The sequence below is a fragment of the Penicillium odoratum genome, assembly GCF_028828045.1.
Source record: "Penicillium odoratum strain IBT 22623 chromosome Unknown utg000004l_segment0_segment0, whole genome shotgun sequence".
NCBI lineage: Eukaryota > Fungi > Ascomycota > Eurotiomycetes > Eurotiales > Aspergillaceae > Penicillium > Penicillium odoratum.
In genome coordinates this window covers 3,004,300-3,021,574 of record NW_026643146.1, presented here as the reverse complement: position 1 = coordinate 3,021,574, position 17,275 = coordinate 3,004,300, and the positions used below count along the sequence as shown (strand labels likewise).

The following is a 17,275-nucleotide window of genomic DNA, read 5'->3' as shown; positions in this document are numbered from 1 at the left end:
TTCTCGAAGTTTCAGCAGCTGCTAAGGAAAGAAGGGATGCTGGAGTGGAGCGCTACGGTCAATTTTGTGGCGAGTCTTACCCCTGCCTCATCCGCAAGGTTCAAGTCAACGGTCATGGAAGAGAATATTGCTTTTGATGCAACTGCGAATTAAAGAGGCCCGGAAATCTCGATCGACTGAAAGAAAAAGATGGTGTTTAATGAAAGCAAGGTCCTGTGGGTAGGTCCAGCCTCGACTTTTGATTCTTCCAGTCCAGAGCATACCACCCCTTGATCCACCACGCCGATTGCGGTATTACTACTGGAAGCAATTTTGAGTGTTATTGCTATCCGATCTAGGCCTTACCAAAGCACGTCTTAACTAATGCCCAAGCTATCCAGTTTATAAAGAGACTGAGATCGGCACTGCTTGCGCGTTTCCGACAAACGGCCCCAGTGGGACCTACAGGGAAGACGTACAAAGCTCAAAATGCACGGACGATGTATCCACAGAGGATCAATTACCCAGCTTCCCATAGGCTCTCGGTTTGCTCGAATCAGGACAATCCCTGCATCCACTGCATCCTGCCATGGAATCCAATCCAACAGGCACGAGATTCGGAGCGCAGCATGCAGTACAACGTACTCCTGGCGCAATGCATGGGATCCACTGGAGCCTGGCCTTAAGGAGATCCAGGGCTTGTGCAAATGAGGGTCATATGGTACTCTTTGTAGCGACTTAGAGGCTTGCTGACCAGGAACTCCACAAAGGCAAATATGAGCGACAGGTCATGTAGTTCCCGGGCTTTTAGCGTTAGCCGACAGCCGATTCATGAGGCTCGATCATTGGTCGGCAATCTGCATTGCAAGGGAGGCCCTACCCCTGCTCAAGCTCTGAGCACTGGATCAAGTTCAAATCCACAAAGAAAAGAAAAGCACGAGCAAAAAGCCACAGATGAGTGAAGTTATACAAACATTTGAAGCGACCGGGGCGATCGACCCGACCAGCCGGATGAGATCATGCCGTAGGTTGTGTGGGGCTTTTGCAAAATGCGGAGAAAAAAAGGGTGATCACAGGTGTTCAGCTGGGATATTATATCCCTTCATATTCATAAGATAGGGGTTGACATATATATAGAATATGATAATAAATATATCAATTCATATTTACAAAGTGAATAGAGCCGAGCAGAAAGCTTAGATCCTAGCTTAATAGGTTAGATTAGCGGAAGACGTGTCCAGCCATGGCGTGCTATGGCGAAATCGATGGGCGACGGTTGCGTGCTGCTGTTGTAGATCAGCAGAAACTCGGATATAATATAACTTAAAACCATGAGTTTGAAAGCTTTCCAGACTCATAAAATATTTTTTCTCTTCCCTTCTGTTTTCTTTGTTGTTGTGCTTCTATACATCTATACATCATGGGACGGTTAAATGGCACCAAACTTGGTGCTTTCCGAGCCTATTTCTTCGGTTTCTTTATTTGCCTCGCAGGTTTCCTATTCGGTTATGACACCGGAATTGTTGGTACGTCGAAAACACAGCCCATAATGGACAGGGTCTAACATGACACTAGGTGGAATTCTCACATTCAAATCCTACATGAAGGATTTCGGCTACACCGATGAAACCACCGTCGACGCAGTAATGGTCAGTCTACAAAACGTGGGCGCATTCTTCACTTCATTGTTCATCTTCCCCATATCCGAGCGCTATGGCCGCAAGAAGACCATCCAAGCCTCCATGTTCATCTTCTGCATCGGTGTCGTCCTTGAACTGGTCCCGTCGCACTCCCTGGTCTGCTTCTATATTGGCCGTGTAGTCTGCGGTATTGGTCTTGGTGGTGCGACCACCGTCGTGCCCACTTACAGTGCTGAGATGGCTCCCAAGGAGATTCGTGGCATGCTGGGCTCGGGCATGCAGTGGTTCTTCGCCTTTGGCGTGATGGCGAGTTACTGGATAGATTATGGTGTTGAGCAGAGCCTCGCAGGACAATCAGCAGAGTGGCGCATTCCTGTTAGTTTGCAATTGGTGCCGTCTTCCATTCTGGCGTTGGGTCTGTTCACCCAGCCCGAGAGTGTTCGCTGGTTGGCAAAGAAGGGACGCATGGAGGAGGCGTGGAAGAACCTGATTTGGATGCGTGCTGATGATGGTGAGTACGATTCTTCCGAGCATCTGTTAACGATCCTAATTTTTTTTTCCACTAGGCCCCGATGTCAAGGCTGAATTCCGTGAAATCGAAATCGGTCTGCAAGAGGAGCTCAAGGCAACAGAAGGCCTGAAGTCAAAGGAGCTCATGCAACCCGCCAACCGCTATCGACTAATCCTCGCATTCCTAATGTTCTGCGGCCAACAATGCACCGGAATGACAGCGCTAGCTTACTACGGGCCACAATTCTTCAAGATCATCGTCGGCAACGACAGCAGCCGCTCCCTTCTCGTGACAGGCCTCTTCGGCGCCGAGAAGTTCGTCACAGTAGGAACATACATTCTCTTCTTCTCGGAGATGTGGGGACGCAAACCGACACTCTGGATCGCCAATCTCCTCATGGCATGCTGCTTCATTGTGGTTGTAGTCGTGAACAAGACAACCGACTCCCTCGACGCAGCGGGAGATCCTTCCAGCGCCGGAATCGCCACTGTCTTCATGATCTTCCTCAGCAACTCAATCTACCAGTTCAGTTGGGGTCCTATTCCGTGGCCGTACACGACCGAGATCTTCCCTTCGCGTATTCGTGAGATCGGATCTTCGGTCGCTGTCTCTTCTCAGTGGTTGTTCAACTTCCTCTTCTCGCTCACAACGCCTTACATGATCAAGGCATGGGGTACATACACTTTCCTCTTCTATGCTGCTCTGGATATCTTCATGGCTGTTTGTGTTTTCTTCTTCGTGAAGGAGACCCGGGGCAAGTCCCTTGAGGAGATGGAGAGTATCTTCCACAGTGCGGCTGCGTTTGATGTGGAGATTGCTCGTCATGAAGGCGAGGCCATTCCAGATGATAACTTTAGTGCGCTTGAGGTGCATGGCAACTTGAAAACGGATACCAAGAGGAGTCACGACTCGGAATAATGGATATAATGATGAACGATGTTTTGTTTATATGCACTTTACATAGGCATGGTTTAGTATATTTAAGCTGCGGGCTAGCTTTAGTATACAATGAACACTATTCATTCAACAAGATAAGACAAGAAGAACATGTGGTCATGGATACTTGAACTACGATGTATTCGGACTTCCCAACTTGGACATTTATTAGTCATTCCTCAGGCGTCGCCATATTAATACAGTATCAACAATACTTTTCTATTATATCCGTCAAAGTCCTCGATTGAAAATGCATTTACAGAGCCTTCTTTCCCTCCTCATCGCGCTGTTTCTGAATCACATACCCCACAGCACGGGTGATACCCTCATCAACAGGGATGACAGGCAGATAAGCAAGACGGTACTTGGCCTTCTCAATAGAGTAGTACCGTGTCATACATGAGTATCGCACCATGCGCTGCGTCAACCGGGGAGTTTTTCCAAACAATCCCATAACAGTCTCCGCAATACCACCAATCGTACCCAAGAGACCCTCGGGCAAAGCCCAAACCTCATTAGGCTCGACGATCCGGTCGATAAGTGCCCACATAGCGCGTGTCGCATCCCAGAAGTAAATAGGCGAGTCATTGGTAATGTTGAACGCCTCGCCATCAACACGCTCATGGTCCAGGGGCCCGCCCTGACCGGACTCGTAGCGGGTATAGGAAGCCAACAGGCGGTGCGCAGCTAGCATGTGTGCATAGGCGATGTTGCCGACGTAGGTAAAGTCGAACAGATTATCATTGTCGCCGAGCTGCATCTTCAGCACGGTAGAGGAGGCCTTAGCACCGTGCTCGAGGATCTTGTGGGTGACTGTTGTGTCCTTCTCGCCCAGGATACCAGCGGGGCGGATCGCAGCAGTGACCATTCCGGTGGGAGATTTGCGGTTATACTTGAGGACGAGTTCTTCGGCATCGGCCTGAGGGGAAGATCATTAGCTCGTTGCTTACAATTGGGAACAAAATGGAGCTGGACGTACCTTGGTCTCGGAGTAGTACTCTTTTTGGCGTGGGCCGCGGATCAGAGGCCACTCCTCGTTGACATTGATCAAGTCGCTCTGGGTATCGTGCACCACGGAGCTAGAGCTGGTGTACACGAAAGCCTTACACTTGCCACCCCAATCTCCGTGCTCACCACCAGCAACCTCAACCAGAGTCTTGGTTCCCTCCACATTGACCTTGTACAGCAGGGGCTTGTTTCCATCGAGAACTGACGGGGTTGCAGTGTGGATCACAACGTCCGGCTTCGCGGCGCGGAAAACCTCCAGCATGGACTCAACGGAGGTGATGTCGCCATCGTAGTAGGTCGCGCCGGGGAGGCGATTGTGTGTGGTGCGCAGATCAACGACCGAAACATTGGCCTTGTAGTTCGGGAATCGGGAGCCGAGTGTTGGCACCTCGAAGCGCGCGTCACCAGTGACCTTAGGCAGTGCGACACTAGGGTCTGTTTCGGAGGGGAAGTTCAGGAGGTGATCGACGATGTGCCACCCCAGGAAGCCGCAGCCGCCGACCACGAGGACGTTGCCTAATTCCAAATTGCGGCTCTTTGCAGACATTGTGATTGAATGAGGTTAGGGGTTGAAGTGTGGAGTGAAAAGGGGAGGAACTTGGGGCGGGATCAGCTGATCGCTGATAAGCGTTATCGTGGTCTTAACTGCCCGCGGGTTGGAATTCTACGACTTAAAAGGTTGGAAGTTTGGAATTTATTGAAAATTTCTATGGCGCTTATAACCATAAACGACTGGCCGTAGCAAGTGTGGTGATCAAAGGGGCCGAAGCTGAACTGCTTTAATCCTTAACTCCTCCGAAACTGGGGTATCATGGAATCAAGGTTGAATATTGCATGGAAAGGGGGATATCAGCGGAGGGGAGGTGTGATGTCCTGGGTCGTTTCGAGATCAAAGGTTCCTGGATAGATTAGCATTCAATGATCATATGAAGTCCAAAAGATGCCACTTACTCAAGACTGTCAGCGACAGATCGACGAAGTCGACGAGTGTACTCCTTTTGTTCACATAGCGTACCCCAGCAAAGCCTAGCGCTATGTTGATTGACGACCATAAGTGGGTTGCATATTGGCAATTTTTCCTCCAGAGCGAACATTATACCCTCGATATGACGGATCATCTCATCAGCACGTACGGGAAGATAGATTAGCATCTGATCCGTCGACACACGAACATGAAACAATGGGGTTTCCATGAACACTCGAGGTTGAACCTTCGGGTGGTCAGGGCTGATATGGATCCTAATCTGGAAAACGCCATCATCCACCGGGGTACCTGAGCGACCAAAGTATGTCATCAGCCAGAGAAAAGGGTTGTCATCAACCAAAGCCAAGTCGAAGATGGACTCCGAGCGCAGAGCCAGCTCCGAGACGACTTGTTCCTGCTGAGCGCGTAAGTTCACTGCGAGGCTGGTCTCCCGCTTCATGAGATCCAGGCCAGCGCTGGGCCAGTGATTGATTTCTTTCATCATGGCCCTCTCCAGAACCTCAAAACGCCTCATCAGGCTTGGGTAGTTCCATTCGCCGGACATGCAATTTTCACTGGATTCGAAGGATGTATGGGGAAAAGACTGGCCATTGCGCGGCTTTTCGTCGTCAACGCCATCAATTCCAGCTTGCATCGCCATTTTGTATTGTTCTCGATACCACAGGAAGCGTTGTTTGCAGAAATCAACAAACGGGCCCAGTGTTAAGTCGAATTCCTTCCCTCTCTTGGGCCGAGGCTCTCCGCTTGGCGATGCAGCTGGTGATATGCCCATGGCCACTTCGAGGGGCGCAATGACCGTGAGTCGCAGATTCTCATGGGCAATCTATCATCATTGAGCCGAGGAACTTTGATCTGTTCATTACATGCTTACCTTGGCACTGTATACCTTGCTGGCCTCTTTGTCACGCGGCAGAGCGAGGTTTTCAAAGCCAGGCTCCAGGGTGTACGGATTCGTGGAGAGTAAGCTCTGAATTGAGAGCAAAACAGACTCCAGGCCCTGGGCGGGAGACCACGCCTCGTTTGGTGGGCCAGGCCATGTCCTTTAAATGTTTAGCGATTGACTAAAGCCGACAGCAAGCTAAAAGTTACCCGATGATTGACCTGTTCGAAGGTGAGTGGTAGCTGAGGAAGGAGCAGATCAATACACTTACAAGCAGATTTTGCCATTTGAGTACAGATTAGGGCCAAAGCGAGTTCTGCCCATGTTTGTCGTTCGGAGCGTCACAGCTGGAGGCCGAGCAGGGTAGTCTGGAGTCCAGAATTAGCCACAGTATGAAGAGGTAGTATCAAGCGTACCAGGAGGAATCTGTATGTTCAACTGTTTCCTCGGTATTTAGCACAAACCCTTTCAGCCCTGATCAGATGTTGGAAACTCACTTGGTAGAATCCAAAAGCGTATGGGGTGTCAGGAGGTCCAATAAGGAGAGCAGTGATCTGGCGGACATTATTCTCGCAGTAGTGAATGGTCATCGCTACAATAACGTCAGCCCCAATAATATCAAGATGGGTTTATCGCTTCTCGCTTCCTACCAAGCTGGTCATCCTTTTCAAACATATGAATTTCCTAATGTCATTTCTTGTGTCAGTACTGGCATTGATCGAGAACGTGTCTAGCGTACCCGCAGGATCCGGATCAGGCTCTGATCCGCCATACTAACGAGTTTAAACGTGGTAAGATTTGACGAAGAAAGCAGTCGCAGTCAATTGAGATGTGATGTGGATGGAAGAAGTGGTGGGGCATGATCTAGTGGGTGGGGATGTGTAGTTGTAGAAGTTGTGATAGAACCAATGTTGGAAGTTGCCAGCGAATATAAATGTTCGGTTGTTAAACCACCTTCATTTTTCCAACAACTGATTTTGAAATGTTGATGAGGACGATTCAATTTTGCGTGATTGACGTCGTGGTTCAGTCAACCATTTTGTCCGGGAACCCACAGATCTCACCCAAATATACCAAGGGCCATCCTTGGGCATAGAAGTATTTATAGTTTGCGGTACTACCATGGCTTACACCATCAGGTCCCGTACGTTTCACTATTGCCAATTCACTAGTAAAGCTTTCAAAATCTACAATTATTCATGCTTTAATAAATAACAAAATTATGCCAAATTTCTATACTTAGTAGAACTGAAACCTGGTGACATGAAACATAGGGGAACCTTTGAGTGAGCATGTTTGGGTCGGGAAACCGCCAACATATTGGGACCATCTACAAGCGGAGATAATGGATTTGACTAGGTACTAAATTTCATAACGTATCTCAACAATGCCTAGGTACCTACTAGTATCATTCTATACTTAATCACCCCGTACTAGACTAGTTATAGCAAATTGAATTAATGGGGGCGGTGTACCACGTGACTTCAGGGACCGCGCCTAATAATACTTTGGCATTATAGTCCAATTAGGGGGGGGAAGCACCACAAGTCCAATTAGCACCCAAACCTTCTCCATCTTCATTCCTCAGCCCCCCCACTTCTTTTCCCACCCACACCCCCTCCCCTAACACTCTATTACACTGTGTTTCTTCTATCCTCCTTTCATTCACCTTCGACCTGTTTACCCTTTGTCCCTAGTGTGCTCCGAGCTCTCAGCCTTGAACCCCCGCGTCTGGACCCGCGCGTCAAGCACCTGACATCCTGTACACCAATCTGGCGTATATCGATCACCACTCCCTGCAGGACCCTCCTTTTTCGTGTACCAGATCCAAATCTACTCCCCCGCTACATTCAACCCCGCCTGGTGGAACTACATGGCGTGACGAGTGAGTTGAATCAAAGACTAGAGTCCCAAATCACCTTGAACCCTCCTCCAGCTCTAACCAAACAATGTGGACTTACAGTACGATTTGATCGATCTTTTGTGAACCTTCCTCCGCGCGCATTGCACTGCTGTGTTTACCAGACACAATAATACACTCACCCCGCCGTCACTCCTTAAGTTCCCTTGCATGCAGTGTTCACCGTGTGACCGTGCTCGCGATTTGATCCTGTTAATTTCTGACGGGGGACCATCATGCCCCCCGGTGAACTCCCGGCCAGCCTGGTCGCAGGCAAGCCCACTCCAACTTTAAATACCTCGGGCTACGCAGGCAGCTACTCGAAAAACACACCCACCTCACCTGAAGATAGTTTAATCCCATTTGACTCCCCCACCACGCGCACAGGAGGAAATAGCCCACTCAGTCAGGATGATCGCTCAGGTCGTGGACTAGAGCCTGAACAGCCAGGGTATCGAGATCGATCTACTGCGAGAGATCGCTCACGTACCAATGGACGATCACACAACAAATCACCTGGCTCCTCACGAATCTGCCAGAAGTGCAATGAGCCACTGACTGGTCAGTTTGTTCGAGCACTAGGTGGTACATTCCATCTGGAGTGTTTTAAGTGCGAGGTAAGAGCTTCTCATGGATAATGTTTCCATCTTTATGCTGACCCTTTATTAGGATTGTGGTGAGATTGTCGCCTCTAAATTCTTCCCCGTCGACTCAGAAGACCACAGTGTTCAATTTCCCCTTTGCGAGACGGACTACTTCCGGCGATTGAACCTGTTATGTCATGATTGCGGGGGTGCTCTGCGTGGTTCCTATATTACTGCATTAGATCGCAAGTACCACATCGAACACTTTACCTGCTCAGTATGTCCGACAGTATTTGGGGCCCAGGATTCATATTACGAGCACGAGGGCAAGGTCTATTGTCATTTCCACTATTCGACACATTTTGCGCAGCGTTGTCATGGCTGTCATACTGCGATTCTGAAGCAATTCGTCGAGATCTTCCGCAACGGTCAAAATCAACATTGGCACCCTGAGTGCTACATGATACACAAGTTTTGGAATGTGCGATTGTCCCCTGCTGGTCAAGCGTGGGAGACCCCGCCACTTGATGAAGATGCCTCTCCCGAAGAACGCGAGCGTATTCGCCGGGAAGAGGATACGATGGAGGAGAAGGTTTACAATATTTGGAGTACACTTTCGACTTTCGAAGAATCATCGGCCGCTTGCATCTCAGACATGCTCTTGCACGTCAGCAATGGCGTTTATATTGACGGAGTCCTCGTGGCCAAGAGATTCATCGCTCACGTGGAGATTCTTTTCACAGCCGTTGATCAATTGGCTACCTTCATCAAGTCCCAGGGAGCGAAGGAATTGTCATATGGTCGGGAGGCGAAACTGCTTTGCAAGAAGATTGTGGCATTCTTTGCTTTGTTGTCAAAAACCCAGGAGACTGGAGTTCGCAAACTTGGTGTGACGCAGGAGCTACTTTCACTAGTGACAGGCCTTGCCCACTACCTCAAGCTACTCATTCGCATCGGTCTGCAAGGTGCCTTGAAGCTTGAGCGGGAGAAATCAGCACCCGATGGACTGCACGAGTTCCTGAGCCACCTTGCAAACACAGAATCTCTTGCTCAGCCAGACGACGAAGATGGTCCAATTGACTTGAATGCGGGGGTGGAAGGTTTGGCGGACCAGCTCTCAGACTGCTGCATCCAATGCAAAGAACCCATCGATGATGAGTGTCTTCTTCTGGAAGACAAGCGTTGGCACCTCAAGCCTCCTCATCTATCATGCTCTTCTTGTGAAAAGGACTTGAGTGTTGACTTGTCTGAAGCTCTCTGGAACGAGGCCGAGGAGAGCACGTACTGCTCGGCATGTGCTGATCAGCATAACGTGACATCCGCCGCGAAGAGTGGCTTCGTTCAAGTTACCAAGCTGCAGCAGTTTGTGTTCCTGTTGCGAGTTGCTCTAGCCAGATTGCTTGCTGTCCTTCGTGCTGGTGGTACATTGCCACACACCTCGGATGATCCCAATCTCAATGAATATCAAAACAAAGAAGGTCACCGAGTGCACCCAGGTGAACCTCGTCGAGCCAACACACGTTCTATGTCATATAGTGCAGGTGGTGGTCGCGAGGGGTTCGAAGAGTCATCGCTTGAACAAACTGTTGGTGAGATGCGCCGACTACGCTCAATTCGCAACGAGCGCACTTTATCTACGACATATAAGAAGGCTCGTGCATCCCGAATCATCGATGGTCCCGAGGGGAGAAGTGCACGACCGGGATCATCTGGCAACGACGGCAGCGATCCTAGAGGTCCAGGATTCCAGATCGTCGAGGAGAGAGATGCCAATGGCGATACTGTCAAGGATCTGACATTCGGAGCCCAGGACGCACTTACTTTAGATGACATTCCGCGGATCGTTGCCGCCGAGCAGGCGAAGGAGCAGCGGCCAAATGCATACAGACACGCTGGATCGAAACTTGTGGCACCCCAGGAGCCGATGCCTGTTTACAAGGCTGGCCATCAGCGTGAGATGTCCACCGGGAGATTGGATATGATGTTAGAGCCCGCGACACGCACCAAGCGATACTTCTCCGAGCTTACTGCTTTGGAATATTTCATCGTCCGCCACGTTGCCGTCCTGTCGATGGAGCCGCTGCTGGAAGGCCAATTTAATATGGAAGAACTACTCTCTCTCATCGAGTCTCGCAAGCCGACTGTCTGGAACATCTTCGGTCGTGCCTTCAAGGATAATAAGAAGGCGGGCAAGAAGAAGGGTGTCTTTGGAGTATCACTAGACTACTTGGTGGAGAAGGAAGGAACCGAGTCCAGCCATGGCGTTGGACCAGGAGCGTTGCGTATCCCCACGGTCGTGGACGACGCTGTTTCCGCGATGCGCCAAATGGACATGTCGGTTGAGGGTGTCTTCCGAAAGAACGGAAACATTCGGCGACTGAAGGATCTCGCCGAGCTTATTGACAAAAAGTATGAGTCAGTTGACATGGCGAAGGAGAATCCTGTGCAGATTGCGGCCCTTCTAAAGAAATTCCTTCGCGAGATGCCGGATCCATTGATGACCTTCAAACTGCATCGTCTTTGGGTGGCAGCACAAAGTAAGTTCCACCACATACTCTGTCAAGTCCAAGCTAACCTCTAATAGAACTGCCCGATCCTGAGAAGCAAAAGCGACTGCTACACCTCACGTGCTGTCTCCTCCCTAAGGCTCACCGTGATACAATGGAAGTCCTCTTCTCCTTCCTTAATTGGACATCCTCCTTCTCGCATGTGGACGAGGAGTCTGGAAGCAAGATGGACATCCACAACCTTGCAACAGTCATCACACCAAACATTCTCTATCCAAATGCAAAGGCCAGCACGGTGGACGAGAGCTTCTTGTCCATCGAGGCAGTTAATTCGCTGATCACGTATAATGACAATATGTGCGAGGTAAGTAGCCCTTTAGCACTACCAACAGGTCTTGGTGAAGCCAGTCTAATCCTTATCTAGATTCCCGAGGATCTACAATCTATCCTCAGTGATCCCACCCTGTTCAGAGAAAATGCCGAGGTCACCACAAAAGAGATCCTTAAACGGTACGGTGACATTGCCCGTGGAAGCTTCTCAACACGACCCGACAATGGCGGCGAGACTTTCACCATCACCAACTCCAACCGACACAACACCCCAACTTCCGCTCGTATCGAGTCCGATCCCTCCCAGGACGCAGCCTGGCAAATGCAAAGTTCCGTTCGTCATGTGCCTGGGCCAAGTGGCCACTCTCATTCGATGAGTGCTGCTCCCCAGGCCGGGTTGGATTTCGGACCACCGGAGCCCAGCTACCATCGTGAACGCAGTACCAGCAATGGCAGTCAACAAAATGCCGATGGCCAGTCACAGAACGTCCCCTATCGACCTCGTCCTAGCCCGGGTGCTATGGGCGTTACAGGGTAGACTTGGTTATTCTTCCTTTCATGCACAGTTAGTATACCATTCATCGATGACCTGATTCGCATCATCAACCTGGCGCCATACCTCCCTGTTCATGGTGTATTTTTTTTTCTCTTTTACCCACTCTATTTCCTGTCTAGCTTCTGGGGGCTTGTTTTAGCGTTGTTCTGTGTTGTCTTTTCATCTCGACTGACAGGCTTGGTTGACGGAGTTTCATTCCATTTCCATTTCCTACTACTTACATACATCAAAATTCTTCCAAAAGTGATCAGCGAGCTGATTGGTCCGATGGATTCGTGTTTGTTCTTTCTTATTATATCTTTCACAGGAGATCCCCCTCCGTCATTTTTCTTTCTTCTTCTTGCTTGCATCTGATTCTAGGGATCAGTCATACCCATACCATCCCATTCCTACTTCGCTGCAGTGGGACTTTTCTATGTCCCTCTTTCATCTAATCTCGAGCATGTTCCCGTCTATCTCATGTTTTAGGCCAGGGCTCCGAGTTTCCTTGGTCTTTCCTCGCCCTCTTTCATTTTACTTTCTGCCTTCGATCTGGTACCGAAAGATCAAAGGTTTTGCTCTTTCTCTTTACTTCTCTTCTTGACCCCCCCTTTTGACTATTGTTGCTTGTCAACCAGCATGACTGCTATGATACCATTGCTGAGTCTAAATGTATCTGTTACTATCATGTTGACCTTCCATTCTCGATATCACTACTTGGTCTTAGTTGGCTATTGGATTAAAGCCGTTGTGATGGGTCTCCTACCTGACTGGTAGTTAATCTAGTTGCTGTATGATTCTCAAATGAAGCTGTGTTAAACCAACTGCAAGTGCTTCGAATGCAGAGTCTTAGTCCAGGATTAATCGGATTAGAGAAGAAATATACCAGAAATCAACATGTGCTTCGATAAAGAATAAATCTTAGGTTCTCTTACATCACTACTGCTAGTGGAAAATTAGATGCACTGCTTAATACCTTGCCAAGGCTTAGAAAGCGCGTTGACGATGAAAATTTTAGACAAATACGCAATAGAAAGCCAAACCTTGAAAGGAGGCATTGAGGGTCCTAAATACCCATGTGAGAATAAAATAAACCCAGCACCCAAGTAACACCCATTACGCACCCATTAAACCGATGTAATGACCAAAAAACAACCCAAAAAGCGCCTCTCCCTTCGATTCTCTTAATCAAAATACTCCACGCTCAAGTGCCAACTTCTTCAAACTCAAATAAACACAGGTCACCAATCAAGTTCGCGAAGCCCAAGACCCGGCATATTTATACGCGTTTCCGCAGAGCCCGAGTACCCCGTGCCGAAGCCTCAGTTGTAGAAGCAGGCGCAGTAGCCTTCCGCACCGAGGCTGTGCTGGCATTCTTCTTCACAGCCAAAGACGCAGTCTGTCCACGAGGGGCAGTGGGTTTCTTCGCAGCGGTAGAGGCAGTGCTAGCTGTCGCCTTGCGAGCACCAGTGCCAGTGCGAGTAGGTTTAATCACAGTAGTCCCGGATGAAGCATTTGAAGAAAAACTGTTCTTCCGTTCACCCTGTCTCGTTGCAGGTCTCGGAAGAGGAGACCGTCCAGATGTTTTGGGGCCTGTGGCAGCGCGAGCAGTCTTCCTTGCTTGGGAAGGCTGGTTCCAGGAATTGACAGTGGAAGTAGTTGCGCCACGAGGACGAGTGATGCTACCGGGAGGAGCGCGGAGCGGGCTAGATGGTTTGAGTGGGGAAGTAGGGCGTGATAGGTAAGACGGTTGACCCTTTTCTGGTGAAGCTCGGAAGGGCGATTGTGGGTATGTGCGGGAGTTGGAGGATTTGGGAGAGAGGATACGGTGATCGTTGCCTCGAACTTCTTGTGAGACAACGCGGGATGTACTGCCGACACCAGGAGCTTTACCGCGGCGCTTTGGATTTTGTAGACCTTCTGGACCGCCGTTCTCTTTGTCGGAGAAATGGCCATCATGACTACTATTGGGTCAGTAGGGACCTTTAATGAACGAGCGCATCTTACCTCGGGCGGCGGGTTCGTGTACCGGCTGGCGAGAGAGCCTGGTCAATAGAACCAATAGTAGGAATAGGTCGCTGGGCCTTGATTGGGGAGATCTTTCGTGGAGGAGAAGCAGATTGAGCTTGAGCTAGGGCCGCGTTGTGCTTTTCGAGGAGCTCGCCCATGTTGGCTTTGCGGAGTGAGATTGGAATACGATTGACGCGTCGTTCAATGCGCGATCGGAGGTCGTTCGCCTGTAGGGCATATTGGGAGCGGAGCTTTCGAGCTCGCTCAGTGACTGTGGAGCATTGTCAGTACTTGTTATGGCAGACAAGCCCACTATCCCACGCACTTTCAAGTTGAAGATTGTCGATTAACGCTTGCTTCTGGCTCTGAGTCAGACGCAGCTTCTTGACTGGTCGTCCTGTCGGGGTCGCGTCAGGCGCAGACAAAAACTCCGGTGATTTGCGCTTTAAAGTAGCCATAGTTGTGGTGTAAATTGAGACGAAATGGGGCAACGGATTAACGGTTGTAAGTGTAGTGTCGAGTGGAGCGCGGAGTCACAACAAACAAGCGTGTGCGGGCGGAGAAATCCGGCAGAACCGAGCTCTACCTTCCATCGTCATCAGCGACTTAGGACTCCGTTAAGGACCATCTCTTCTCTCGCTCATCCCCACACCCTTTATCTCTCAGCTCCATCGATCACACCGCCACCATGTCTCTCGAAGCTACGATGATCATGTTCGTCATTGTGTCCCCCGCAAGCTCATAGCATCACTGACCTCTTCCGCAGTGTCGACAACAGCGAAAGCAGTCGCAATGGAGACTACACGTGAGCTTGTCAACCCCCTCATTTCGATCAAATCATCTAATAATCTCAGATCGACCCGATGGCAAGCTCAAATCGATGCCGTGAGCATTATTCACAGCGTCAAGATGCGCGTACACCCGCAGTCGGCCGTCGGCCTGATGAGCATGGGCGGCAAGGGCCCCGAGGTCCTATCAACATTTACGACAGACTTTGGCGGTATCCTAGCTGGTCTGCACGAGACAAAAATCGGCGGCACTGCGCATCTCAGCTCTAGCATTCAGGTTGCAGCCGTAAGTATTCACCAGCAGCACAGCAGGGCAATACTGATATACAATACAGTTGGCACTTAAGCACCGATCCGAGAAGTCGCAACGGCAACGCATCATCGTATTCTCATGCTCTCCCATCGAAGAAGACGAGAAGACCCTCGTCAAACTCGCTAAGAAATTGAAGAAATCCAACGTTTCGGTGGACGTGGTGGCATTCGGCGACCTGGAATCCGACCAGACCAAGAAGCTCGAGGCCTTCGTGGACAACGTGACGGGTGGCGAGGGCTCATACCTGGCCATCATCCCACCGGGTCCTCACCTGCTCAGCGAGGAGCTCCAGCAGACTCCGATCCTGGCAGGCGAGGGTGCTGGAACCACTGCCCCGTCCGGTGGTGAGGGTGGTGATGCCGGTGGCTTCAACTTTGAGGATGCGGCAGAGAATGATCCCGAATTGGCATTCGCTCTGCGGTTATCGCTCGAGGAGGAGAAGAACCGCTTGGACAAGGAGAAGCGCGATCGTGAGGCGCAGGATGGTAAGACGGAATTGGGTGGCATTCCCGAGGAAGGTCAGGGCGAATCCAGCGACAAGAAAGATGACGACAAGATGGACACTGCGTAGATTGCCTGAGCTTTCTTGTGGAAACGATCTGATGCATACCCGGCGTTTACTCTTTTGTTGTGTTTTCGTATTTTGTATACTCGAACAACTCCTATAGACACTGTTCTAGATAAGGGAGGGAAATATCGATGCAATTGGTATTAAGCACAAAGCCGGAGTAAGCTTCCAGTTCGTACCGCCAAAACATAAACAACAGGAAGAAATGTCTAGTCATAAAGTCATGATCCCAGGATACCCACCAGCATACAAGGTAACCCGAACTATGTCCGCCCCCTCAACCAAGCCCCAAGATGCCGATCAAAGGCCTCACAGCGCACCGGCATCTCAAGTTGATAAAACGGATTTTTCATAACGTAATCCGCATACAGCTCATAAATCTTATTGATGATGGAGTCCACACTCCCTGTAACAGGATCTGTAAAAAGCAGAAACTTCGTTCCCGTCAAAGTCTGGAAACAGGTTAAGCGAAACTTATCCGTCTCAAGCTGTTCGAGACCCGAGACAGGGACACCTGGGACAGGGTAGCTGTATCCGGATGTGGGAGGGGGATTTGTCCCGGGTGAGGAGGGGACCGGGGAGGCGGTTGTTTGGAGCGGAATTTTAGGCGTAATGGAGCGAGTGATTGCGTGGACACTGAAGCAAATCAATGGTTGTCAGATAGGTAGCGCTGGGATGAGCAGGTAGGAGATTATTTACCCGTGAAAGGTACCAGCGAGAACGAGGTAGTCGTTTGTGGAGAGCTTGTGCAGACCGGCTTGGAATTCGCGTTGGTAGATTAGACCGCCGGCCTTGTTGATGATGATGAGGGAGAAGACGGTCCTGGAGAGTGTTAGTTGAGCACTCGTGGTAGCTTCGGGGGACGCACATAATGCCGTAATGAGTGCAGTTGCAGACGTGGTTGGAGGATAGGGGTAATTGCGATTATGGCATGCCTGGTGGCTTAGGGTCGGAATAGTATAAGAAGGAGAAACAATGAGGAATGAAGGCTGTTGGAATTGGAGAATCTAAATTCTCATGGTAATGTAATGCATGAGCTTGGTCGGAGTCGCGGGGATTCGAGGTCGGCACCTGTTTATCTTGAGTAACGCTAGTGACGGAAGTGGGGATATCAGCCAATATACGATCCCTCAACTCGGGGCTGTCTAGATTATAGATGACCCACCAAATAAGGGACTACAAACATTCAAACATTCTATGTCTTGATAACATTTTGAAATATAAATAGAACAGGATATGAAATAATTGACATTCCCATATAAATAAAACAGGAAATGGAAATAAGTGACATTTCGAACTTTCATTTTCTACCCAAGCTCCAAAGTCTGTTTACACCGAAAGATGAGGTCCTCATTCTGAGCCTGAATTCAGATGAATCATATTATTATGGCAGACGGTGTCTTCAATGAGATATTCTGAGCTTGAATTTTAGATTACGTTGACTTCACATAGCTCTTGGAGCGCTATGTAGTTTTACCATGGAATCTTAGCCCCATCATACTTGTGGAGATCCTCGGCGTTTTCCACTCCTGGGATGAGAAGTTTACGGAACTTCCCATTGATTTCCACTGCATCCTTGTCGAGAATATCAAGGACTGCCTTGATCCTGGTGTCAACTCCAAGTTGCGCTAATTGGCTTCCCATGTCAGTTTTGACCCACTGTGTCGAAGGTTATTGAAAGATAAAAAGAATAAAAACTTGAGAAACTTACACCAGGACAAATCGCGAAGAATGCAAATACATCGTTCTTATACTCGATTAGTTGTTGGACGAAGTCGAGGCCAAGGCCTAGTCCGGCTTC

The 17,275-nt window shown here is 49.6% G+C and overlaps 7 protein-coding genes across 7 annotated transcripts; 3 read left to right on the top strand and 4 right to left on the bottom strand.

Annotated features, from left to right (window-relative positions):
- Positions 1-1,399: 1,399 nt before the first annotated feature.
- N7520_005402 (sugar porter family MFS transporter) lies at positions 1,400-3,048 on the top strand (the record flags this gene model as incomplete). Its single annotated transcript, XM_057139336.1, has 3 exons — positions 1,400-1,505; positions 1,555-2,130; positions 2,186-3,048. The coding sequence occupies 3 exons, from the start codon at positions 1,400-1,402 to the stop codon at positions 3,046-3,048; spliced, it is 1,545 nt and encodes a 514-aa protein (XP_056997543.1).
- A 274-nt stretch (positions 3,049-3,322) lies between these two features.
- Positions 3,323-4,621, bottom strand: N7520_005401 (C-3 sterol dehydrogenase/C-4 decarboxylase; the record flags this gene model as incomplete). Its single annotated transcript, XM_057139335.1, has 2 exons — positions 3,323-3,985; positions 4,046-4,621. The coding sequence occupies 2 exons, from the start codon at positions 4,619-4,621 to the stop codon at positions 3,323-3,325; spliced, it is 1,239 nt and encodes a 412-aa protein (XP_056997542.1).
- A 400-nt stretch (positions 4,622-5,021) lies between these two features.
- On the bottom strand, positions 5,022-6,529 carry N7520_005400 (ubiquitin-conjugating enzyme E2; the record flags this gene model as incomplete). Its single annotated transcript, XM_057139334.1, has 5 exons — positions 5,022-5,882; positions 5,931-6,099; positions 6,211-6,307; positions 6,356-6,377; positions 6,437-6,529. 5 exons carry the CDS (start codon positions 6,527-6,529, stop codon positions 5,022-5,024), a joined length of 1,242 nt encoding a protein of 413 aa, XP_056997541.1.
- Positions 6,530-8,075: 1,546 nt separating this feature from the next.
- N7520_005399 (GTPase-activating protein LRG1) lies at positions 8,076-11,798 on the top strand (the record flags this gene model as incomplete). The annotated part of the gene is made up of 4 exons (XM_057139333.1): positions 8,076-8,456; positions 8,509-10,960; positions 11,008-11,294; positions 11,355-11,798. 4 exons carry the CDS (start codon positions 8,076-8,078, stop codon positions 11,796-11,798), a joined length of 3,564 nt encoding a protein of 1,187 aa, XP_056997540.1.
- A 1,276-nt stretch (positions 11,799-13,074) lies between these two features.
- On the bottom strand, positions 13,075-14,263 carry N7520_005398 (uncharacterized protein; the record flags this gene model as incomplete). The annotated part of the gene is made up of 3 exons (XM_057139332.1): positions 13,075-13,756; positions 13,803-14,076; positions 14,131-14,263. 3 exons carry the CDS (start codon positions 14,261-14,263, stop codon positions 13,075-13,077), a joined length of 1,089 nt encoding a protein of 362 aa, XP_056997539.1.
- A 230-nt stretch (positions 14,264-14,493) lies between these two features.
- On the top strand, positions 14,494-15,477 carry N7520_005397 (proteasome regulatory particle base subunit RPN10; the record flags this gene model as incomplete). The annotated part of the gene is made up of 4 exons (XM_057139331.1): positions 14,494-14,519; positions 14,572-14,610; positions 14,660-14,879; positions 14,929-15,477. The coding sequence occupies 4 exons, from the start codon at positions 14,494-14,496 to the stop codon at positions 15,475-15,477; spliced, it is 834 nt and encodes a 277-aa protein (XP_056997538.1).
- A 260-nt stretch (positions 15,478-15,737) lies between these two features.
- Positions 15,738-16,344, bottom strand: N7520_005396 (trafficking protein particle complex subunit 4; the record flags this gene model as incomplete). Its single annotated transcript, XM_057139330.1, has 3 exons — positions 15,738-16,110; positions 16,174-16,296; positions 16,319-16,344. 3 exons carry the CDS (start codon positions 16,342-16,344, stop codon positions 15,738-15,740), a joined length of 522 nt encoding a protein of 173 aa, XP_056997537.1.
- Between the last annotated feature and the right edge of the window lie 931 nt (positions 16,345-17,275).